This window comes from Myxine glutinosa, chromosome 13, assembly GCF_964187855.1.
Source record: "Myxine glutinosa chromosome 13, kmMyxGlut1.1, whole genome shotgun sequence".
Taxonomy (NCBI): domain Eukaryota; kingdom Metazoa; phylum Chordata; class Myxini; order Myxiniformes; family Myxinidae; genus Myxine; species Myxine glutinosa.
Genome location: NC_136273.1, coordinates 57,874,157 through 57,899,589, shown reverse-complemented (window position 1 = coordinate 57,899,589; position 25,433 = coordinate 57,874,157). Strand labels below are relative to the sequence as shown.

The 25,433-nt window shown below is 44.0% G+C and overlaps 1 protein-coding gene across 1 annotated transcript in view; it reads left to right on the top strand.

Annotated features, from left to right (window-relative positions):
- Positions 1 to 1,317: 1,317 nt before the first annotated feature.
- LOC137438368 (voltage-dependent P/Q-type calcium channel subunit alpha-1A) overlaps positions 1,318 to 25,433 on the top strand; it is a 387,802-nt gene continuing 363,686 nt past the window's right edge. Inside the window, exons 1-4 of the mRNA XM_078767016.1 lie at positions 1,318 to 1,335; positions 1,684 to 1,977; positions 6,700 to 6,805; positions 10,536 to 10,675. Of these exons, the coding sequence (XP_078623142.1) occupies positions 1,685 to 1,977; positions 6,700 to 6,805; positions 10,536 to 10,675 (539 nt within the window). The 5' untranslated portion in view covers positions 1,318 to 1,335; position 1,684. The remainder of the gene's footprint in view (positions 1,336 to 1,683; positions 1,978 to 6,699; positions 6,806 to 10,535; positions 10,676 to 25,433) is intronic.

The window sequence follows — 25,433 nt, the reverse complement described above, 5'->3', positions numbered from 1 at the left end:
ACACACAACAACGACACACACACTCACACACACTAACGACACACATTAAATATCGCGCGGTTGTCAGCATAACACGGTCCGATGAGTACATCGCGGGATTTTTTGCTCCAAGCAAAATGTGCATGAAACACGTCTCGCCTCGAAAGCGACGTTGCCTGAGGGGGTGAAGGGGAGGGTGGGGGAAGGTGTGGAGAGGGGGAGGAGCTAGGGGCGAGAACGAAAGTGGGTGTGGGTGTAGAGGAGGAGGCGCTTTGCGTGAGAACGTCTCGCACTTGTCGAGTGTGCACGGCTTGCAACAGGAGGAGCGCACACGGTTCGACGTGCGCCACACCCCCTCCTCCCTCTACCATATTATCTTATGCAATAAACCTTCCTTCTTTAGTTACCCCCACCCTTTGTCCAGGAGAAACCCCTTCGTTCCCCCTTTGTTTTAGCTTTGCATTGTAAATTTTACAATTACGTTGAGGTAAGGACCGAGTGAAGGGAGAAGTGGAGGGAGGTGGGGGACAAGTGGGGTAGGAAAGTGCCCCAAATGTTGAGGTTACCTCGCTGGGGAGACCTGTGGGGGCCACAAGGGTCGCTCATTCTTTCAGCCATGCGGCTCCTCATGCTGTGCGTCTCGCTTAGTGAAGGTGATAACTGATATGGAAGGTGCAGCCCATTGTCTGCAAAGAAACTACAGCGAAAAGCGTAAACTGAGAATCACGTGTGGTGGTGTATTCGGGGTGAGGACTGGGGGCCGGTGGTGGGGGCCGCGTGGGGTGGTTTGTGCAGGGTTTAAATAAGGGAGAAGGATGAGGGAACGAGGTGCAGTATAGGCGTCACGGGTGAACAGGGTGTGGAGGCACGTCAGAAAAGAGGTGCAAGATAGGCATTGACTAAAGGTTGGAGGGATGCAGCGGTTATGTGTGTGGGGAGAGAAGGAGGTGTGTGATTAGACTATTTGGTAATAGGTATAGAACGTGGGAGGGACAGTGGTAGAGAGGATTGAACGGGAAAGGCAGCATGGAGGAGCCGGGAGCGACATGATTATAAGAGGTGCCAGGGAGGAGGTCGGGGAGAGCCGACATGGGGCGACGAGGTGTTGGATAGGTAACGTGTGGTAGGAGCACGGTGTAAAGAGGTGCCCGGAATGAGGCGTGAGGTAGGAGTGCCAGTGTAAATGAGGTGAGGTGAGGTGAGGTGTTGTGTGATGTCGGTGGTTTGTGCGAGACACATTGACGAAGAGGCGTGGAGGAAGGAGGCGGAGCTTAGGCAGAACATTGGAGAGAGACACGACGTGAAGAGGCGCGGGACATGAGGGGAAGGAAGGAGGTGCACAGTAGGTGACACGGGGTAAAGATGCACGGAGCGAAGGAGGTGCGGCGTAGGCGTCGCGACACGAGGTGGAAAAAATTATCGGCGGAATAGCACGTCGGTATCGAATGCTGCGGGGCACCTGCAGATCCCGCCCGGGAGGTCGCTCGGTGCGCAAGTCGGACGAAGGCGAATGGAGAAAGCGGGAAAAATATATAAATAAGTCAAGCGAGAAATAAATAATAAAGGAAGGCATCAGGAGCGCTATTTTGTTTGTGCGCGCGGTGACGCTCGAGCTCGACGCTCGGTTATATTTACCTCAGCATCGAGCGACTTAACGAGTCTGTATCCGCGCAAACGGCCACTCTCGCTTGTCTGTGCGTGCAGGATGTCCCAGTTCGGAGACGAGGAGGCGACTCCGGCCTCACCCGCCGAACCTGGGGCACCCGCAGTCTCGCGACCGGATTCCCAGGCCGCCCGCTCCTCGGGCTCGGACTCGCGACGGGGCAGCATGGGGGGCTCTCGACCCTACAAGCAGACCATGGCGCAGCGAGCGCGCACCATGGCGCTCTACAACCCGATCCCTGTGCGCCAGAACTGCTTCACGCAAAACCGCTCGCTCTTCCTCTTCAGCGAAGAGAACCCTGTGCGCAAGCTGGCGAGGCGCATCATCGACTGGCCATATCCTTTGAGTGCTTACTATATAATACTCACCTCATCACCTTTACCTTTTTCATCATCTGTAGGAGAAACCTTCACGAGGAGGTGTCGTCACTTCTGTTTCGGCCCATGCCGATCGGGGACTGTGTAGACCACAAAATGATGACCTAATTTTTTTTTTCTTGCAGGTTTCTAAATGTCGCCGTGTACATCACGTCCCGTCTCAAGATAACCCTGCGGGACAACTGTTGCATCCATTATAATGGACGTGACGACCAAAAGTTGTGGTGTTATTGCAGGTCCCACGTTTCATGGAATGCTCAATATTAAATGCAGCCAGTAGTCCCCACTTTGTTTTCATCGAGGCTTGGACAAGGAGGCACAATGGTCCAACTCGCCAACTCAGAGCTGTCCTTTATTTAGTTTCTTTTTGATATTTTGAACATCAAGTCGTCGTTTTTGTCTCGAGTCTCCAGATAGACACCGATGTGGAACGTCAGGTCTTCCCAGAGTTAAATCCATGGTATTACCTGGTACGAGGACATTTTGAGGGACAATGTTGGCCAATGGGTTGATCTGTCGGTATCGGGGGTATTTTGGCAAAAAACGATGGTCACTTTGAAAATGCTTGTGAGAAATAAATCTCCAAGTAATATTATTCTCATTTCTTCCGCCACCAAAGGTGGATGGAGGTTATGTTTTCACCCCTGTCTGTCCGTTTGTCTGTCTGTCTGTCTGTCTGTCCGTTTGTGAACAAAATATCTCAAAAAGTTGTGGACGGATTCGGACGAAATTTGGCAGAGATGTAGCGTATGTGACATGGACGAAATTATTCGATTTTGGTGAAGATCCGGATTCGGATCCGGCTAGTAGAATTTTAAAAGTGATTTTTCACTATTGGGAGATCGGGCCAAAAACGATACATAGCAGGATATCTCAAAAACTTGTAGACGGATTTGGATGAAACCTGTTGGACAGGTTGTGTGTGTCACAAGGAAGAATCGATTCAATTTTGGTGAAGATCCGGATCCAGCTCGGAGAATTTTAAAAGTGATTCTTCACCATTGAGCGATATAGCCAACCAGGTGGAGGTATGCTCTCTACTGAGTATCGTTCTAGTTTGATGAATGCATTCATTTTCGTGGGCCACACTCTACGTACATATGGTATTTGTTCTGGAGTGAAGCTCGAAAGCTGCTCCCAGTGGTGATAGTTTATGGAGTTAGTTCGGTGAGAAAGCTTTGCACTTTGCTCTATACGTCCTCATTCTTGCACTGAACTTCGGGTAAGGTGGTAGCTTATTGTTGTTGAGGTAACTGGATGGGTATCCCAGATGTTATGGGTTCAAATCCAGCTGAGGGCATCATTATCCAGGATCTGGAATTAAAGCTTCAGGAACTAGCCGAGTTGCTAGTTTCGATTGATCTGCCCCGGTGCTATTGCATTACTTGTAAGACAGTAAAATATACCTGGATCACTAACTCCCTCCAGCATGGGACAATCTCTGACACCTGATCTGGTCTCCAAATGGTGATAATCCACTCACTGTGTTTGACTCTTAATCCCTTCCTTTGTTATATGAGGTCCTTCTGAATGACTATGGTCCTTCCCCTTGTCCTGCACTTACAACTTTTAAAAGAAATCTTATCTCCAAATTTTCTTTCTCGTCTCTCCCTTTCCTCTTCTCACAAAATCGCCATTCCTCCTTTCATCCTCCTTATTTTCTCCAAAAATCGTTTTCTCCATTTATTTCTCTCCTCCTCTCCCACGCTCACCTACCACTTCTCCCTCATAATGTCTGTTCTTTTTTTTCTTTTCTTTTTTCTTTCTCATCTCTGACATTTAACCGCCTCCTCGTTTGTTATAAATCATTACAGTCGGAGTGTTATTTTGAGCAAATTAATGTGACTATCTGAAGCTACATGTGGAGGAGTTCGGTATAATGCGGTCAGCCGTTCCATCCGTGCTTTGCCCCCTCCCACTCCCCCCACGTCCACGTTTCTGCAGGGCTCACGTGATCCACCGACATCCCCCTTTTTGTGAAACTTCCAAAATCTAGGATCACTGCTCACCTCCCTCCACTCATTTGTTCTTCTTTTTCCCACTTGTGGAAACAACTTTTAGACATTATCTTCCATATCAATCTTCCCTCCGCGTTTTCAAGACGTCTGTTCACCACCATCTCAGATCATCCCCAATCAAAAACCATGATCTTTACTACCCATGATCTTTTTATATTTCCTCAACCCCCCTCCTCCCTCCAATTTTTTTCCCTTCCTGAGATTTTTCTTCTTTATCCATATTGTCCACCCCCTGCATCCTGCCTCACCCCTCATTCTTACCCGCACCCTTTGTTTCTCTATCTCTATCTATTTTGTCCTTCGGCCCTGCTGTTGGTGTTTTCCCACTCCCTTCTGCTATTGCTTTTGTTCTGTTGCATCCCGATCCGTTCTGTGTTCTGACTCTTCCACGAGCCTTGACTTTGTATCCAAAAAGAAAACCCTCCCCAAAAAAGGTCTTGGTGGTGGTCTGCTCACGCTTCATGTGCTCCCTGGCCTGTCTGGTCATGAATCATCTGGTCTGGTCATCAGTGGGGTAGGGATGTTGCCATGTGGAGTCAAATCGACCTCAACATGCAATATTCATGATTGCGGAAGTTCAAGATCCCACAGCATCTCTCAAAAAGAGCAGGTCTCGCTAAAATTGTCGCCTCAAAATGAAATGGGATTTCCCAGTTAATTACAGAGGGAGGTAAACGTACGTGGTTGATGGTGAGAACGAGGTTGGTGCAGCGAAGGTAAGTAAATCAATACTTTAAGTCCAACGGATAACAACGTGAAGAATGCGATATTGATCAGGTGTAGCACAGATAGTGCTTGCGTTTTGTTTTATATTTCTTCATTTTCCTCTCGCATCTTTATTTCACTCTTGGTTTATCTCTTTCCTTATCTATTTGTCTACAGATTTTTACAATTTGTCTGTAAGGTTCACTTGGCTGCGCCTGGATGGGTTTGATGGTTGTGGAGTGGCAGCTGAAACCCGAATGCTATCCAAGTTCCTCCTGATGATTCCATCTTTGCTCTTTACTTGTTCGGGTTCCTTGTGATGACTCCAATGCCGTATTTGGTCTTCCATTTGATTATTCCCAGGTTTTGAAACCCTAGTCTCCCAGAATGCTCACAAGGTACAAGCACGGTGGGGGACAAGTGGCCAATCCCGTGTGTAATTGTCCTTGTGTGACCCTTCAGATATTTTCCTTTCCCACATTTTAACAAGAACTTTGTGCCTGGAAATGAGCGACTTACTCACTGAACAAAGAAATCATAATAATTCAAATTGCTATTGTTATTCACACGTTCGTCAGTGTTCTTGTATATTATTGTTTGTGGTGGGTGAGGTTGGGGAGGATGGTGTGAGGGTGGATGGGAGTGGGAGGAGGGGGACGGGGTGGATGGGAGAGGGGCAGAGACTTGTGTTTGTGAAGGAAAAGTTTATCGTTACGACAAACGGATGAGTCACTGTTAATTGCTCACAATACACCTCTTCTGTGTCACATCCAAGTCTATATCTATAACTTCAATACACCCTTTCTTAAACTTCTATTTTTGTTCTTTTCTCATGTTCACGATAACTGCTAACGGCTCTGCTAACGGCCCGAGCTTCAGGTTGCTAAACCGCTCGGCAAAATTCCATGTTGTCCGTGGCTCGGGCAGAAGTAGCGCCATGCTTTGCGGCGAGGTTGGCGAAGGTATCTGGGAACCCATTGACCAGTCACCCTGGTCAATCTCAACCCCGCAAAGGAGCGCGATATCTTCTAGGACTCGGACGGCCAGCTTAATAGACGAGGGGATTAACCCCCCCTCGGTAAGGGGAGCGCCGTAATCTGAGATCCGCAACAACTGATCAACAATCCGATCAACAACAATCCGCTCTAGCGGGGAAAATGGCCTTAAAACGAGCATTCATTCATTCATTCATTCATGATAACCAATTTAAGTTATTCCCCACTTTCCTGCCCTTACAAGTCGACGATACTCCACCATACCTCATCATTCCCTTCCCTCTTTTATTGTGATACGACTTTCTACCTTTATTGCTCGTCTTTGTCTTTTTGTCGTTTAACCACTCTGCTGTTGCCCCCTCACATGACACCCTTACGATACCTCCTACCTCTTACTTCTTACCTCTTACCTACCTACCTCTGACCTCTACCTCTTACCTACCTCTTACTTCCACGTCTGTGATGCAATAGGATATGATAACCCCTTTACCTTACCATTCCCCTGAAAGTCCATGACAATTCCGTCCCTTCTTTCCTTTTTTGCAATTCTCCCCGCTACCTTTATTGCTCATCTTTTTCTTTCAGCACCTCAACCATCCTACCTACTATTTATATCTGCTTTTCACATATTATGCTACAATTTGTCATGCAGTCTTCACTTTTCCATTAACACCTAGTTCTGTACAATATTTTTGGCTCTTTCTGGCCATGGATTATTTAACTTCCTTTTCATTGTCTTCCCTACAAGCTGCTGGTGTATTTTAGCATCCGTTCCATCTTTTCTTTCTTTCTCTCTGTCTAATCATCATTTCTCGATTATGTCTCTGTGTCCATGCATAGTTAAATGCCCTGTGAGATATCTGGTTAATTATGTCTTTCCTGCCTCATATTTGGAATGTAGTGGCAAATGTGTTGCTGTGTACGGTGTAGTGATGCAACGTTGAAGCCTTAACCCCACTCACCCCCTTCGAGTGGACAATTCTGGCCACTATAATCGCCAATTGCATCGTTTTGGCCCTGGAACAGCACCTTCCAGGGAAGGACCAGACTCCTCTGTCTAAAAAGCTGGTAAGGTTCTGCGTGGACTGTTTGATATTTGGTCGGGAGGTGGGGGTGTTGAAATGCAATGAAATAGATACAGATAGAAATAAACATTTTGTTCGAAGATAAATATTATGTGTTACAACTGTTTTGCACCCGCTTGTACTTTTATTATTAAAGTCGAGGTTCATGGATGAATAGAGAGATAGAGATATAGAGAAGAACAGCTGGAGAAGGGATCAGAATGGCTCTGGTCATCTTACTATAATTCACCAAATGTCCGTCTGTCCGTTCCCAGGTACCGCAAAAACGGCTGAACCGATCGCAACGAAATTTTGGGTTGGTAATCCTGGGACCCCCTGGAGTAAAATAGGCTGTATTGTTTTTCCAATTTTCCCAATTTCCAATTTTCCAGTTTTTCCAAACACGATGGAATAATATTTACCGATATGAACAGCGATTTGGCTTTTATTGAAATTCTACAAATACTGTTTAGATTTTGATGATTTGCGTGTGATATGATTTAACGGATGTTTATATAAATCGTTTAAAATAAAAAACCTTCAATTTCTGATATTTTGCCTTTTCATTTTGGCCTCCCAATTGAATACCTTAAATGAAAGGTCACAAAATGCATGACGATGTGATGCATATGCTTTATTTTCTGTGGCCTTGTAGTCTCTTCTGAATAAGGTTTGAACCTGAGAGGCAATTACATGGACATGTTGCTGATAAACATTAATGCCAAGTTCTGTGCCCCCGCTACTATCTGTTGATCACATATGTAAGGTAATCAAGGTGGTATAATCTAAAACTGCTATCAACTTTATTTTAATCTAAAAAAAATCTCCAAAAATGTCTTAAAGCGATATTTTTTGCAGTGAGTAATTCCAAGAGAGAAATATGCTAACTTCTTTAGTTGACTACGACATGTTAACCTTTTCTTTCTTGCCTCGCTTTTGCCAAACGATATATCAGCATTCACACGGAGTGGGTGCTGTATGGTAGACAACAAACGCAAGTTATACCCATACGATGACGAATGGTTTGTTTAGCCTCACATGGGACTGTGACATTGGCTTTGAGCATTAGGATATGCTCCATCGTGTAGAATGGATGCAAAAGTCCTGTGCATGGTCCGTGACCTTAGGCATACCTAGCAGTTCCATATTAACGACGAAATAACGTTGGGAAATGAGAACCCGAATAAAGAATCCCATGGACAGATGTGGCACATTTACCTTTGAGCTCGTGTCGAACCTGTGTTTGATTTCTGAACCGACTATATACTCAGATTGGTGCTTGGCAGGCAGGCCGTTGCTTCACAAAGAGCGCCGTCCCTTAGATGGACGTTAAGCCTGGTATTCTATCTGCTAGCATTAGTTGGTGGACCTAAAAGACCCCACAGTATATTTTAGTGAACAGGAGTCGTTATCACCAGGCACACTGATCAAATTACAAATTTCTCACCATACTACCACCGGGAGGGCAAAGATAAACCACCCAGTGTAGTCCTTGCCAAGAGACTGCTTTGACAACACTGAACCTACTTTTGGGCAGAGCAAGAGAGGGGAATAGGGGGAGAGGTGGAGTGGGGGAGGGAAAAGAGGGTGCTGCAGGGAGAATGATAGACAATGGTACATAGAATATGGTTATTCTAACTCTATTCCTTTTTGGAAATTCCCTTTGGCTAGTCCCTTTTGGGGATTTTGAGCTGTAAAGTTTTATACAATTTAAAGATGAATTTCCCTCTTTATTTCAAAGAAATGTAAGTAATACGGTCGCAACATGAAGTGAGCAAGCAAGATATCTCAGGTAGTATACTCGTCTTTGAGCTGTCTAGTGTGGGTTGCATTTGGGGTCCTGAAGAAAACCGTCACCCTGGCCTTGCTTCACAGACAGGGCATTGCATGTGTTGTCTGTCAGATGGGGCATTAAGCACTTGTCCCATCTGCCAGCCAGCATTAGCCAGCACACATTAAGGATCCATACTGTCTTTCATAACAGTAGGCCATTGTATGCCAGCACCACGGGGTTACTGCATCATCAGCACAGCCACACTCCCCTCCTCCTCCACAAAGGAGGCAATCAGCAGCCTCGTGCTGCACACAATTGAATGAATAAAGGATCATGTAAAGCATTTTTGTGCTTAGATTAAAAATAGATATTTCACCTGAAACAAAGAGGATATAATAGGATTAGTATGGATCTCAAGGAATTGCAGCCATTGAACAAATGCTTCGTTTATAGCAGCGGTTCCTGAATAATGTTCCGCACACCCTAGGGGTCCGTGATACCATCAGTGAGGTGTGGGAGGGGTAACATTTGCCTCACCCACTGCTTAATGACATCACATTCTGCTGATTCGCCACACTCCAGAAACAAACATTAGGATTTGGTGGCAGGCCACGGTTCATCCTGCTTGTCATCATTTCGTCACGATATCATGTCACTATGACAGCCAGTCATACATGGTGTTTTGGGACGGATTTGCACATCCAAAAAGGTTAGGAGCCACTGGTTTAGCCCATATGTTTGTGTGTTTTCATGGCATTTCATGTTGATCTTGGTGCATCATGGGTATAACGGTGTCCTTTCATGAGGCAATTTCAGTCATACCATACATATGCAGCGCAGTTAACTTTGGAAGTAGGAAAGTATTTTTGCGCTTCATATTAACTCATTCTTCCGTCTTGATTCGATTCCGGTTTGCCTTGAGTTTTGGCAATAACGTGCTTGACGGTCATTAGTCGCAAATATAAATGTGAATTAAGCATTATATTAACTACAGCTGTTGTGCTAATTACAGGTAATATAAGCAGAGCATCATCAAGAATAGAAATGGTCACCTGATGACCACTGACCAGATGCTGCTCACTCAACAAGCCGTTTTCTCTTCCCATTGTTAGTTCCTCAGATTACTCCAAAGCTTTCCTGTTGTTGTGTGTTATAGTCATAAGTTGGTTCCCATTTATAGATTCGTCCATCAACACAGGAATGTGCCAAGCTCAAAAGGTATATGTATCCTATAAGGCATACACTTTGTATCCCATATATCACCATTGGAATAAAGCAAGAATGTACAATACTACATCTGTTATATATTGTAATGCGATGAATGTCAAAAAGCATTTGCTGATTCGCCACACTTCAGAAACAAACATTAGGATTTGGTCCTAATGTGACATTGTGAAGAGGAACAGGTTGAGATGGTTTGGTCATGTGTTGAGGAAAGATGAAAGTGACTGGTTGAGAAGAGTGATGGAAATGAATGTAGAAGGAAGTAGAGGACGGGGAAGACCGAGAAAGACTTGGCTAAAGATGGTGGAAGAAGAAATGCGGGCAAGGGGGTTAACAAGGAGAGATGCAGAAAATAGGGCAAAATGGAGAAGATTGTCATGGGGACCGCAAGGCTAACCCCCGCTCTAGCAGGGAAAATGGCCTTAAAATGCATGTTGTTGTTTGTTGTTGATGAATGTCAAAAAGCAAATCCCCAACCATGAAGCCAGCCATTCTGTCGTGGTCACGTAAGGTTCTGTGCCATCGAAACTACTCATTGTCTTTCGGCCTTTTCTACAAATACAGTTTATATCCAGTGCCATGCATTCTTCTCAGCAGTGGGTGAGCTTCATGATGCCATCGGAAGACTAGTCGTGTTTTTAGCTCTAAATTATTTTGATTGGGGGGAGGGGAGGGGGATATTTTGACTCCCACTCTACCTAGTAAAGCGATTTCATCAATAACCTTTCTCCTGCAGGAAGACACAGAGCCATACTTCATTGGAATTTTCTGCTTCGAAGCTTCAATCAAGGTCGTCGCCCTGGGGTTTGCTCTGCATCGTGGGTCTTACCTTCGGAACGGCTGGAACATCATGGACTTTGTCGTCATAGTCACTGGGTGTGTACCCTTGAACGGCATGGAGTTGTTATATTTGTGTCAAAATACGTGAGTGAATGAACACTTCCATGAACACAATGTAAGACTAAAAGCTCATTGTCGACTGAATATCCTTTTCCTTGTCAATGTGATATTGATGTTGGCAGTCCAACGTCAGTCACCAATCTCAGATTGGATGCATGTCAACATATGTTTGGCAAAAGTATGAATGTTCGTTCAACTTATCCATATTGCCCCAGGGAAGTTGCCAATTTTTACTGAGCTCACTGTCACCCCCAAATAACAAATTAGTGCTACATGAACGAATGTGTCAATGTTGAGCCATCGTTGTAATCATTGTGCAGAAATCGCGCATTTAGTTCTCTACTATTCCCCACTGAAGGGGCGTTCAAAAGGGTCTATTGACTAGTTTCTTACAGTATTCCAGGATGTAGAAAAAAAGCATAATGAGGGATATATATATATATATATATATATATATATATATATATATATATATATATATATGTTGTTATGTCTGGGGGGTAAAGCAATATCTAGAGCCAGGTAGATCTGTATAGGTAGGTATTCGACTGTCGTGATAGGGAATCTACCTGTAATAAGTTCTTTATGTTTAGGCGTTTGTCGGGATAAGATGTATGATTGTGGATCTACCAGGAGATTCCTGTGATAGTTAGTTAGGGAATAATGAGTATAGCCCTTGTATGTCTCACCTAGTAGTCAAACCTTTGTCCATTATGGCACTGCAAACCACATAAACATTAGTTAGGACCTTCAGTACAACACTAAATGACGCCCTTCCCCCTGACATGACTTAGGAAGAAATCAGACTGGAACACTGCCACAATTGGCCGCCACCATTTACACCTCCGAAAGGCCTACCAACCTCGCATAGCACATGTTATGAAGAAGGAGCAGGAGTGGAGAGAGCGGCAGTGACGCAGAGGGCGTGACCTGGACGAGCCGGTGAGTCGTGGGAGGCTCTGATTGGCAGAGCAGTGCGCCAATGTGACGTCATCGACCGGATATATTATCGAGGGTCAGACGCCATTTTGGCAGTGCAGTTCGGAGGTGCGCTGAGCAGTTGGTTCAAAAGAGTTCTGCAGTTGAGTGCAGTTTGGAGGTGCGCTGACCCAAGTCAAGAGTTGGGATGAGCCAGGAATAGAGAGTTCAGCACGAGCTGAGTGAGACGGGATGCCATTTTCGGCAGTGCAGATCGGATGAGCCCGGAGTTGGTGGAGTCTGAGGAGAATCGTTAGTATCCTAGTGGAGTCCGGAGTGAGAGTTGATACGTGTGCAGTCCGGAGGTGCGCTGAACCAAGTTCGAGTTGAGCGCAGAGAGTCCAAGCAGTTCGAGTGCAGAGCCCGAGTCCGTTTTGAGCAGTTGGGTTTGAGAGGCGTCAGGACGTTGGTCCGAGTCGACCTCGTGTGGAGCCGCTAGCCTGCGTGGGACTCGTGGCGCTTGGAGCGAGGCCTTGTGGGACTTGGAGCGAGGGACCTCGTGGTGTGCGATCGGGCCGGAAGGAGCGGTGTTGGACGGCAGCCACCAAGACGACAAAGACAAGATAAGGCCGAGCTCCGCGTACACTGTACACGACGTGACGTGTTCTTTTCTTTAATTCATAATTCCCTCGTCTGTATCTGAAGTGTGTGTGGGGACGTCCCGATTAGGACATTCTATTACCGGCGCATGTTTTTTTCACTGTCTCTGCTTTTCATTAATAAATCCTTGTATTATATTTGTACATATATCTGAACGCAGTTTTCCTTGGTGTTTGATTTTAATAGCTAAGGCTTCGGGGCTCTCGTTGTTCCCCTCCATCCTGCGTGCTTTATATATATATATATATATATATACATATATATATATATATATATATATATTATATATCTATCTATAATTCCAGTAATCTCTGTGTGTCTGTGTGTCTGTGTGTTTGTTTGTCTGTGACCGCTGTTTCTCGACAACCACGGGTCCGATATACTTGAAACTTGCCAGGTATATTGCTGGGGACCCGAGGATGTGCCTTTTCAAGGTTTCATATTAATCGGAGAAGTAGTTACCGAGCTATGTCCAAAAAACGATTCAACCAATCAGAGAGCAGCGAGCTATCACGTGTGCCGAACGTGGCGAACAGACTCTGCCTCGGACGGCACATTTGAGAGCGTATTCATTTATTTCACGTTGGCAAACTATGTAAACTATGTTGGCGTTAAACTATGTTTTAAAACTAATTAAAACTAACTTGCGATTCATCGTAACTGCGATATGCGACCTTCCGGACAGTCAAATGAGGACGTCACTTCCGGACTTACGGATAGTCATAGTGACGACGTACTGATGCTGAACGTGGCGAGCAGACGCTGTAAGGTACGATCGATTGTAGTACACGTTTATAATAACTCTGCCGATACAGGCCCGATTAACTGCAGCGCCATCCGAGCTGCGGCGTCGGGACGATACATTCATTGTACGGTCACATCACGCACTTACGGGCACGCCCATGGGCCCATGGGCACGCCCATGCATGCATGGGCGAAGACATTTTTTTTTTTTTTTTTTTGGCAAGGAACGGGCACCCACGTACGGGCACGTCCTAGTATATACAAATGTATATAAATACTGTTTCACAGCTGTTTCACAGCACCACTTGGTTGTCTGCTACATAAGGGTGAAAGGTGCGAGGAGAGCTCGGCGGGTGAAGAACGAACCGAGAATGAAGGTGTGGAGGTTGAAAGAGGTGACAGTAAGGGAAGGGAGGCATTAAAAGAGAGGCTGAGTAGGGCAGAGGATGATGTCGTTGAGCTTGAAAGTGGTTGGATGTCAATGAAAGATGGTCTGTTGGGAGCCATTGGTGAGGTATGTGGATGGACAAAAGGACCAACGAGGCACTCGGAAACATGGTGGTGGGATGATGAAGTTGGAAAGAGGATTGACGAGAAGAGGAACAAGTTCAAGGAGTGGCAGAAGGCGAAGGGTACGGGGGCAGAAAAAGCAGAGCATGAAAGTTATAAGGCAGCCAAGAAGGCTGCAAAGAAAGAGGTTGCAAAGGCGCAGGAGGAATGTAGGAAAATGTTCGGAGAACGCTTGGATTCGGAAGAGGGTCAGAGAGCGGTATTCAGGATTGCAAAGCAGATAGCGAAAGAGAGGTGTGATGTGATGGGGGTGAGTTGCTTGAAGGATGAAGTGGGACAAATCGTTGTGGACCCAGATGGAATAAAAGGAAGATGGAAGAGATATATGGAAATGCTGTTGAATGCAGAGAATGAAAGGGATGGCAACATAGAGAGTAACCCAGGTTTAGGACTGGCAGAGAAGATAACTGAGAAGGAAGTTGAGGAAGCAATAAAAGCAATGAAGAGTAGAAATGCAGGAGGGCCAACGGGAATTGTGGGAGATATGTTGAAGGCAGCAGGAAGTTGGGGTGTGAAGAGAATGACAGAGATCTGTAATGTGGTGGTGAAAGAAGGCCGCATTCCAGTGGATTGGGAACTGAGTACCCTCATCCCTCTATACAAGGGGAAAGGTGACCCTCTGGGCTGTGGCTCGTATCGAGCGATAAAGTAATTGGAGCATGGAATGAAGGTATTGGAAAGGGTGTTGGAGAGGAGGATAAGGAAGAAAGTGAAGATTGACGAAATGCAGTTTGGATTTATGCCAGGAAGAGGAACGACAGACGTGCTTTTTATTGCAAGGCAGTTGCAGGAGAAGTACATGGAGAAGAGGAAGAAGTTGTTTCTTGGGTTTGTTGTTCTGGAGAAAGCATTCGATAGGGTTCTACACGAAGTAGTGACATGGGCATTGAGACAGTTAGGAGTGGAGGAATGGTTGATCAGAGTAGTGATGGAAATGTACAAAAGAGCGCGCACAGCTGTAAGGATGAAGGACGGGAACAGTGGTGAGTTTGAAGTGAAGGTGGGAGTGCATCAGGGGTCGGTACTAAGTCCACTAGTATTTGTAGCTGTGATGGAGGTGCTGGTTCAGAACGTAAAGGAGGGTTTACCGTGGGAGTTGTTGTATGCAGATGATCTGGTGTTGATTGCGGAAAGTATGGATGGACTGAGGGAAAAGATTAACAAGTGGAAGGAATGTATGGAGACAAAAGGTCTGAAGGTGAATATCGGAAAGACGAAGGTAATGGCAAGTGGTAAAGCATGTGGTGAGGTGGAAAGAACTGGGAAGTGGCCGTGTGCTGTGTGCAGGAAGGGTGTCGTAGTGAACTCCATTCAATGCACAATGTGTGCTGAGTGGGTTCATCAAAAATGTAGTGGTCTGAGAGGGTCATTAACCAGTGTGGCTGCTACATTGAAATGTAAGATGTGCACAGAGGGAGCTGCAGATGGAGGAAATGTTGAGTTGGATCTTGGAGACGGCGTGAAGCTGGAAGGGGTGAAAACATTTTGCTACCTCGGACATGTGCTGAATGGAGAAGGTGGATCAGACTCGGCAACGGTTGCTGGAGTGAGATGTGCATGGAAGAAGTTTCGGGAACTGAGTGGCGTGCTGATGAGGAGGGGAGTGTCGTTGAAGCTGAAGGGAAAGGTGTATGCTGCATGTGTGAGAAGTGCTATGATTTATGGGAGCGAGACATGGGTAATGAATGTAGAGCAGCAACGAAGGCTGGAAAGGGTGGAAATGCGAATGGTTCTGTGGATGTGTGGAGTATCGTTGAGAGAGAGGAAGACAAATGATGAATTGTGAAAGATGATGGGAATAGAGCCTGTGTATGATGCTGTGAAGAGAAACAGGTTGAGATGGGTTGGTCATGTGTTGAGGAAAGATGAAAGTGACTGGTTGAGAAGAGTGATGGAAATGAATGTGGAAGGAAGTAGAGGACGGGGAAGACCGAGAAAGACCTGGCTAAACATGGTGGAAGAAGAAATGCGGGCAAGGGGGTTAACAAGGGGAGATGCAGAAAATAGGGCAAAATGGAGAAGATTGTCATGGGGACCGCAAGGCTAACCCCTGCTCTAGCAGGGAAAATGGCCTTAAAATGCATGTTGTTTTGTTGTTGTATACAAATGTATATAAATATTTAATAATGTAAGAGATAATCACATATAAACAAGACCGAAAGTCTCAGAGTGGCATAGCCGGGCTTGTTTGATACTTTAGTTGAAGGGGATAGTATGATCTGGGTGGGGATACCAGTTAGCAAATAATGTAAGTATTATTTTTTGTTTGCATTGAGACACTGGTTTATTCTATGTTTCTAGTCAACAATGAACCAACCATACAACGCTTCAATCCAGTAACTTTGCAATAACGACAAAGGGATTTCAGTGTTACGATTATATTTACGATATTATTAGTATTAATGCGATTATTATTATTACGAAAACAATACTACTGTATTAAGAAACCTGGGCTAATTTGTCTGAAGTGGCCTGAAGGTGAGCCATGAAGCCTAAGGCCTATACGTACTGTGTCGTTGGAAGACCCGTAATGCCAATGCTTTCGATATTTGATGATCGTTTAAACAATCGGTTTTTTGTGTTTCACACTGAATAACAAACGTAAAGGTAGAGTATGGCAATTGTGATGTATGACAGGTTCGACGATATGTTCGGCCTGGACGAAATTGGAATCAAAATCTTCTCTTCTCAATCTCTTCTCCAATGGCTTGATCTATGATCATCAATTTGGTTTCAGACCAGGTCACTCTACTCTGGACATGCTGCTTCTGCTGTCTCAACAATGGATGGAGGTCCTCAATGCCAAACAGGAAATTAGAGCTGGCTCCCTCGACATATCACGTGCCTTCGACACGGTCTGGCACCCCGCTCTGCTCACCAAACTCTCCTCCTTTGGTATCCATGGAAATCTCCACGCATGGCTGGCGGACTTCCTCTCTAGTCGTCGTCAACGTGTGGCCCTGAATGGGTTTCTCTCATCTCCTCTTCCTGTTCAGGCTGGAGTTCCCCAAGGCAGTGTTCTGGGCCCTGTGCTTTTTCTGGTCTTCATCAATGATCTCTCTGACTCTCTCGAAAATCCTCTCTATCTCTTTCCTCATGACTCCACTCTCTGCCGCTCCATTCCTCTTCCCTCAGATCGGCAGTCTGCTGCCTCCTCACTCTCTGAAGACCTGGACAAAATCACAGACTGGTCAAACAAGTGGAACATGTCTTTCAATCCTGACAAATCTCACACTCTTACTATGTCTCTCCGAAAAGATCGACTGGACAACCCTCCCATCTACTTTCTCAACAATCCTCTCCAAGAAGTTCTGTCGCTCAAGATTTTGGGTCTCACTATCTGCCATGATCTTTCTTGGGAAAACCACATTTCCAAGCTGGCCTCCAAAGCCAGTCGCCGACTGGGCATCCTCCGTCGTGCGAAGTCCTTCCTCGGCACACCTGAGCTCCTCACCACATACAAGGCTTTCATCCGCAGCTCAATGGAATACTGTTCTCCCCTATGGGCCGGTGCTCCTGCCTCACACCTAGCTCGGCTTCACGCTGTTGAAACCAAAGCTTTCAGAATTATTGGAATCTCCCGCGATGAAGCTATCTCTGAGGGCCTTTCACTCACTCACCGCAGGCAGGTAGGTGGTCTTTCTGTCTTCTACCGACTCCTCTCCGGCCTTGCACCCCCAGCTCTCTCTGTGCTCTGTCCCCCAAATATTCCTACAGGTCGCACAAGATCTGCCAGCAACCCTCTGATGGTTAAACTGCCGAAATCTCGGCTCTCTGCTCACCTTCACTCTTTCATTCCTCTTTTCTCCCGCCTCTGGAACAAACTCCCTCACTCCCTTCAATCCCACTCCTCCCTCCAGGTCTTTAAAACAGCTGTTCACCACCATCTCTTATCTTCCCCCATCCAAAACCTTGATCTTTTCTACCCCCGCTAATTCACCCCAGATCCACCTTGTTTGAAATTCCAACTTCTTTCCTGGAAGTCCTGGCAGTGTCCATATGTTTTATACCTCTCCCACCGCCCCCTTCCCACGCCCCCCCACCCCAAAGCCCTCGCCCTCTCTCAGATCTCTCGATGTCTCCATGTCTCTCGGTCCCTGCTCTCAAATGTTGTTTGTGTCCTTCCCCCTCTCTCCCCATCTTGTCTACCGCTCCCTATGTTATATGTTTTATGTGTCGGTTTGTCTGTCTGTGTGATTAATGTTCGCTCTTTCACGAGCCTCGATCTTGTATACAAAAAAAATAAAAAAAAAAATAAATAAAAATGGCGGTGTGCCGAGTCAGCTGCTGTACCGCCGTAATGGCATCACATCACCCCTCTAATGTGACCAGATCCTCAGCTCTGATTGGTGTTCGTTTGAGGGGACATACGAACAGACAAACGCTGTTCTAGATGGCTTTGCCCTATGGGCTATGCCGTAAAAGAAAATAGAAGGACACTTGGCAGAGCGCATACCCCCACCAAGCTGAACAGTTTATGTTTTGTATCCCACTGAGTGTATGCATATCTCTTGTACTTTTAGAGTTATAGTGGTTTGAAATATATTTTAAATGAAAACTCGATCCCCCTGATTTCACGTTTTTGGGTGACCTTGAGCTTGACCTTGGGCCTAGAGAGTTAAAAATTGGGCACAGTCTATTACAGGGCAAGGCAAATATGTGTGTAAAGTATGGCAATGATATGTGCAACGATAGGTCATTTTTATTAATATAGATCTGCGTCTACCCTATTATAGATGTGCATCCGGACCATTCATCCTTGTCACACATCAAAATATAATCACCTTCTTCCTGTCACCTTCTCAACTCATCCACCAAGTTTTGTCCAAATACATCCACAACGTTTTGACATCGTGCTACATATCGTTTTTGGCCCTATCTCTCAATTGTGAAGAATTACTTTAAAAATTATCGTATCCGGATCAACATCTTCACCAAAATCGAATAAATTCGTCCTTGTCACACTCTAAACCTGTCCACAATTTTTTTTCCAAATTTGTCCATAAGGTTTTGGATTATCCTGCTCACAAACAGACCGACAACACAACACAACAACATGCATTTTAAGGCCATTTTCCCTGCTAGAGCGGGGGTTAGCCTTGCGGTCCCCATGACAATCTTCTCCATTTTGCCCTATTTTCTGCATCTCTCCTTGTTAACCCCCTTGCCCGCATGTCTTCTTTCACCATCTTTAGCCAAGTCTTTCTCGGTCTTCCCCGTCCTCTGCTTCCTTCTACATTCATTTCCATCACTCTTCTCAACCAGTCACTTTCATCCTTCCTCAACACATGACCAAACCATCTCAACCTGTTCCTCTTCACAGCATCAATCACAGGCTCTATTCCCATCATCTTTCGCAATTCATCATTTGTCTTCCTCTCTCTCAACGATACTCTGCACATCCACCGAACCATTCGCATTTCCACCCTTTCCAGCCTTAGTTGCTGCTCTACATTCATGGCCCATGTCTCGCTCCCATAAATCATAACACTTCTCACACATGCAGCATACACCTTTCCCTTCAGCTTCAACTACACTGCCCTCCTCATCAGCACACCACTCAGTTCCCGAAACTACGTCAAAAACAAACAGACCTTCAACAGTCCTTCAACAAACAGACCGACAGATGGGTGAAAACACAACCTTCCTCCACCATCAATGGTCGAGGTAATAAATATACATCTTGGCCTTCCTTGGATTATTAGGTTTCCTCTACATACAATGTAGAGGAATATCTGTATAATAATAGCGTAAGGACTCGACTTTGTTATCCCTTTTACGCCGCACCCAGTGACCCGATGCCCACGGCACTCATGGATTTATGATCTACGAACCGCGCTCTTTGTTTATCACGTACAGCCATACTCGAAAAATCTGAATTAGCCGACGTTGGGACCCAAAAGCATCCGATTAACTGCCGATACGACGCCATCATACGACGCCATCGTATTGGCGTCTGCTGGGCGAAGGCGAAGCCAGCCGTTCGCTGATTGGACAGTCGAGTGGTGTGAACATGGGTGGTGTGAACCAAATGGTCTTTTTATTCCCTTGAACATTTTAAATTAGGATATATAAGGAAACGTCCTTATCGTCATTTTAATAAAGTTAAATGGAGTAACGTTGCGATACTCGGGGTGCGTTGCATAAATCCTCGTAACTCAGAGAGGTGTAGCAGGTGGCGAGACGTAAGGAAGCTTAAAGATAACGAGCTGAAACAGACGAACGATATGTCAATCCCTTTCTACACCGAACGGCAATAAAAGTATGAGAGCGGGAAGGCATGGCCTGAGCACTTCGAGCAGAGAGGACTGATTGGACTTAACTTAAAGAGAAAAAATTGGAGCTTAACGGAAGAAGAAGATCCCATGAGCGCTCCCCTATGCCATCCATAATGGAACACTCTATCCATACACCACATCCTCCCTTCCGTGGATGTTCCACGGGTTTCACGTCTTTATCGTCATTTTAATAAAGTTAAATGGAGTGACGTTGCGATACTCGGGGTGCGTTGCATAAATCCTCGTAACTCAGAGAGGTGTAGCAGGTGGCGAGACGTAAGGAAGCTTAAAGATAACGAGCTGAAACAGACGAACGATATGTCAATCCCTTTCTACACCGAACGGCAATAAAAGTATGAGAGCGGGAAGGCATGGCCTGAGCACTTCGAGCAGAGAGGACTGATTGGACTTAACTTAAAGAGAAAAAATTGGAGCTTAACGGAAGAAGAAGATCCCATGAGCGCTCCCCTATGCCATCGATAATGGTACACTCTATCCATACACCACATCCTCCCTTCCGTGAATGTTCCACGGGTTTCGGCTGGTACCCATTATTATTCCTGTAGTTTATTCTTCTTCTTCAGACCCGTTTTTCATTTCTGAAAATTTTAAAATCAACGTTCTCTGCAACCGTTGGTCCAATTGGCACAATTTTTTCACCAAGTGATTGGCTAGACCTTTAGAATTTTTTTACTGCTAATTATGACGTCATAGGTCATGTGGTATGGGCACCATCTTGGAAAAACCGAAAATATTTGCACCTCTATATCTCCGAAACGGCTCAATGGAACGTAATTGAATCATGGCTCATTCTAAAGAGCTCTCTCTGCATTGGGACCAAAAAATATGTTTATTTAAGATATTCAAAGTGCTAACGTTATGACGCTATAATTCGACCATTAAACCCTTGATGCCACGAATATATTGTTTGTGCATAACCTAAATGGAAAAGAAATTTAGAATGCAATTTTTTTTGACCATATGTCACATGGTTCGGCCGCCATATTGTTTTTCGTGAAAAACAGTAAAACACCCATTTTCTCCGAAACGGCTGAACAGATTGAGCACAAACTTTGCATGCATAATCACATACCCATGACGAACAAAACGTTCAGCAACCATGACATCATAAGTCACATGGTTTAGGGGCTATGACGTTTTTAAGCATAAACTTTAAACCTAGCTCCTCCCTCATTTTTATCATAACAAATGGAAACTTCACAATTACGTTCCCCATTTCTATGTGCTAAAATGCCCTTTTGGAATTAGCGATAGCTCACATGGATTGGCAGAGATAGAAAGTTGAACGAAAATCTTTTTTTAAGTATATCTCTTGAACCGCTTGATTGATCGAGGTGAAACTTTATAATAAAGTATAAGCCGTGAAGGGGAACAAGTGTGTAAAATTTCAAAATGTTTGGTTGATGGTCTGGAAGCGAGAAGTTGTTATTGTGTGAAGAAAAAGAAACTCTGCAAGAGCTTCTCAGGCCATGTCAATGATTCTAGCACTGCGATTTTTCAATGGTAATTACGATGTCATAGGTCACGTGGTACAGGCGCCATATTGGAAAAACCGAAAAACTTTGCACCTCTACATCCCAAAAAGCACTGCACAGACAAAATTGAGACATGGCTCATTGTAAAGAACTCTCCATGGGGAATAAAATATGTGAATGTGATATCATACGTGCCTCCATCATGACGTCATAATTTGACAAGTAAAAAACTTAACCTGACCAGGATGAAATTTCTTGAGCATCATCTCGGTATAAATTGATGCAGAATTTTTTTTTATAACGGCGTCGTAGGTCACATGATTCGGGCACCATATTGTTTTAAGGGAAAAGCATGAAAAACTTCTAAAAAACCCTTTTCTCTGAAACGGCTGAACAGATTGAGCCCAAACTTTATATGCCTGACCGCATACCCATGATGAACTTAAGGTTCGGGGACTGTGATGTCGTAGGTCATATGGTTTGGGAGCTATACTTTTTGAAGCATAAACCTTTAAAACCTAGGTCCTCCCTCATTTTTGATCATATCGAGTGGAAACTTCACAGATGTGTTCCAAAATGTCTGAGTGCTAAAATGACCTTTTGGAATTTGCGATAGGCCACATGGTTTGGCAGTGATAAAAATTCATCGGTTTCCGAGAAATAATTTTTTAAATTATTTGCTTTCAATCCAAGATGGCTGCCATACCACGTGACCTATGATGCCACAATTATCATAAAAACATTCTGCATGGGTGTCACTCCTACCCTGAAAGTTTTGTCTCAATCGGACATATGGTTGCTGAGAAAAACGAGGTTTAGCCCGTACAGGGCGGACGGACAGACAACCCGAAAACATAATGCCTCCGGTGACTTTGTCGGCGGAGGCATAAAAATATTTCTCTTGAACCACTTGATTGATCAACGTGAAACCATAACCTAATGTAGATGTGGTCAATTGGAATAAGTGTTTAAATTTCAACATTAATGGTTGTATGGTTGGGAAGGTAGAAGTTATTGTGTGAAGAAGAAGTAACTCTACAGTTTATCTTCTCCAGTCATGTGACTTTTCGTTGTAGGTTTAATTATGATGAAAGTGGGGTTGTATGAAAGCGGGGATGTATGAAAGCGGGGATGTATGAAAGCGGGGTTGTATCAAAGCGTGTCTGATTAAAGTGGGGTTGTATCAAAGCGAGGTTGTATCAAAGCGTGTCTGATTAAAGTGGGGTTGTATCAAAACGAGGTTGTATTAAAGTGGGGTTGTATCACAGCGGGGCTGTATGAAAGCAGGGTTGTTTATAAAGCGGGGTTGCAACAAAGCATGTCCGATCAAAGTGTGGTTGTATGAAAGCGGGGCTGTATCAAAGCGGGGTTGTAACAAAGCGGGGTTGTATGAAAGCGGGGATGCATCAAAGCGTGTCAAATGAAAGCGTGTCAAATGAAAGCGTGTCAAATGAAAGCATGTCTAATGAAAGCGGGGATGTATGAAAGCGGGAAGGCGGAGGAAACCGGTCTTCACTGCCAGCAGTTATAAAGTGGCAGTTCTCGTTGTATCTATTTTACAGAACTTTATGAATGCCCTTTGTATATGAGACAGGAATTACAAGATAGTGCAATTTAGCAAACTTGCCGTTGCGTTGTCTCGGTGAGGGGAGTATGCAAAATCCTCGTAATACATCTAAATCCTTAAAATCTAATGTTTTTTTTGTTTGTTTGTTTTTTTGTATGCAAGATCGAGACTTGTGTAAGAGCTAACATTAATGACAAAAAAAAAAAAACGGACACATAAGACAAAATAAAGGGAGTGGGAGACAAGATGGGGAAAGAGGGCGAAGCACACAAGTACAACATTTGAGAGCAGGGGCATCGGGAGATCTGTGGGAGGGAGAGGGCTTGGGTTTTAAAGTAAAGAATATAAAATTTGAATATACTTAAATCAAATTATTTAAAATAAATTTGAATACTTGGTTTAAAAAAAATAATTAATATGACAGGGGTGTGGGGTGGGGGGAGGGAGAGGGTCAAAGATTTCTCTTTGAAGTTTGACCTCAAGTTTTTTCCATTAACCAAACTTTGGGTGGCCAATTGGATGGAAATTAGTGGGCGATGAGAGTTGCACCATTGGAAAGAGCATGAAAAATTTAGTCGATTAAGCCTGACCTAGTTTTTTTCCTTTGTTAGTTTTTACTTAGAAATTTAGATTTTAAGGGTTCACTTTAAGTAGTTAAATATCCCACGGTGGGTTTTGAGAAGAGCAGGAGAGTTATCGCCATTACCCTGAACAAATTCTGGAATTACAGCCATAACTAGTGCTGGGAAGATGAGAAACACAGAGACACAAAATATGAGAGCGAGAATGAATTCTTGCAGCTTATTGCGTGACTGAATCAATGGCAATCTGGCTCATAAGTTGGGCATCGTCCATCATCGAGGTTATGACAATTTTAGGCTAGAACCTCTCTGAACAGAGGATCCATAACCCTGAGTGTGTCCGAAATCCAGCCAATCCGCCAGAGAGAGGTGTGTTGTTGAGTGAGGGAGGTACGTAGATTGAGACACAGACAGAAACAGAGAGAGTGATAAAGATAATGAGTTAGTCTATATGAGACAACCAAGTCCAATGTATGAAAGCTTATGTATATTTTCACAGTTCATTTTTTGATCATGTTCCAGACGGGTCAGGCTTTTACGAATTGCTGTATTTCTGTTTTTATTTTTGTGTCAAAATTGGTCAACATAGAGTTGAATAATTGGGGTGTTTATCTCCCAGTGATAGCAGCTGGGGCTATTTCTGAATATTAAATAAAAACCATTTTTGTACCTATTATTGTAAGAAAAAGATTTTTCTCTATACTTTTGAGCACATGAGAAACAACTCATTCACTTCCTGCTTTATCTCCAGTTTCAACTGGTGTGTCTGATTAATCCCTTTTAAATCCGGTAAAGCAATTTGAAGAACAACAAAAAAGCAACATGCTTGGGCATTCTGTCACTCACATGGCAGACGATGCATGAGCCATAGGTTTTGTTAAGAGGTGTTTGAGCTGGAAGCTTTGACAAGGTCAAGGAGTTCAGGGCACGTTGGCACATAAAACGTGCGCACAGGAATTATTGATGATAAAAAAAAGTTTACGGGTACATCAAAAAGCATATTTGTGAACTGGGTGTGCTGCCAAAAAAAAGAAAAGGAACTTGCAGTAATTTATATATATATATATATATATATATATATATATATATATATATATATATATATATATATATATAAATTACTGCAAGTTCCTTTTCTTTTATATATATATATATATATATATATATATATATATATATATATATATATATATATATATATAAATTACTGCAAGTTCCTTTTCTTTTATATATATACGTATATGTATATTTATATATTTATATTTTATATATTTATATATATTATATATATTATTATATATATATATTATATATTTATTTATATATATTATAAATATTATATATTATTTATATATATTATTTATATATATTATTTATATATTTTTATATATATATTTTTGTGTATATATATATATACACACACACACACACACACACACAGTAGGCATTTTCACCTGTTGCTTCGCTGAATGTTTTAATCAAAAGACTTCATGTTGTACTTCACAAACATTCTGTTCTATTCACTCTCTAATTTGACCGAGGTCATCTTCCATCTGCTCGAAAGTCAGCTTACATCGCCTTCGCAAGACCTCTTCTTCTTCTTCTTTTTAACTGCCACAACCATTCCCACATTCTTGCGGGGTTGGCCAGGGAGAAGTTTGGCTCATGTCTTTCATGAACTGGCTGGCCAAGCCTGACGTTCGACTAAGGTTAGGGCAATAATTTATAATTTTGCCAGGGTGTGGCCAATAGCTTGCCTACTCTTCGTGAAGGACTCCTTAGGAACTTTAATGTCCACCAGCTAATCCCAGCATACGGGACGTCTACTTTAATGATGACATGCAACCTGCCCGTGAAAGCCCAAAATGACAGTTTATAGCTGGGTGGCGATTCAAACCCAGGTTAGACAGCTTAGAGCTT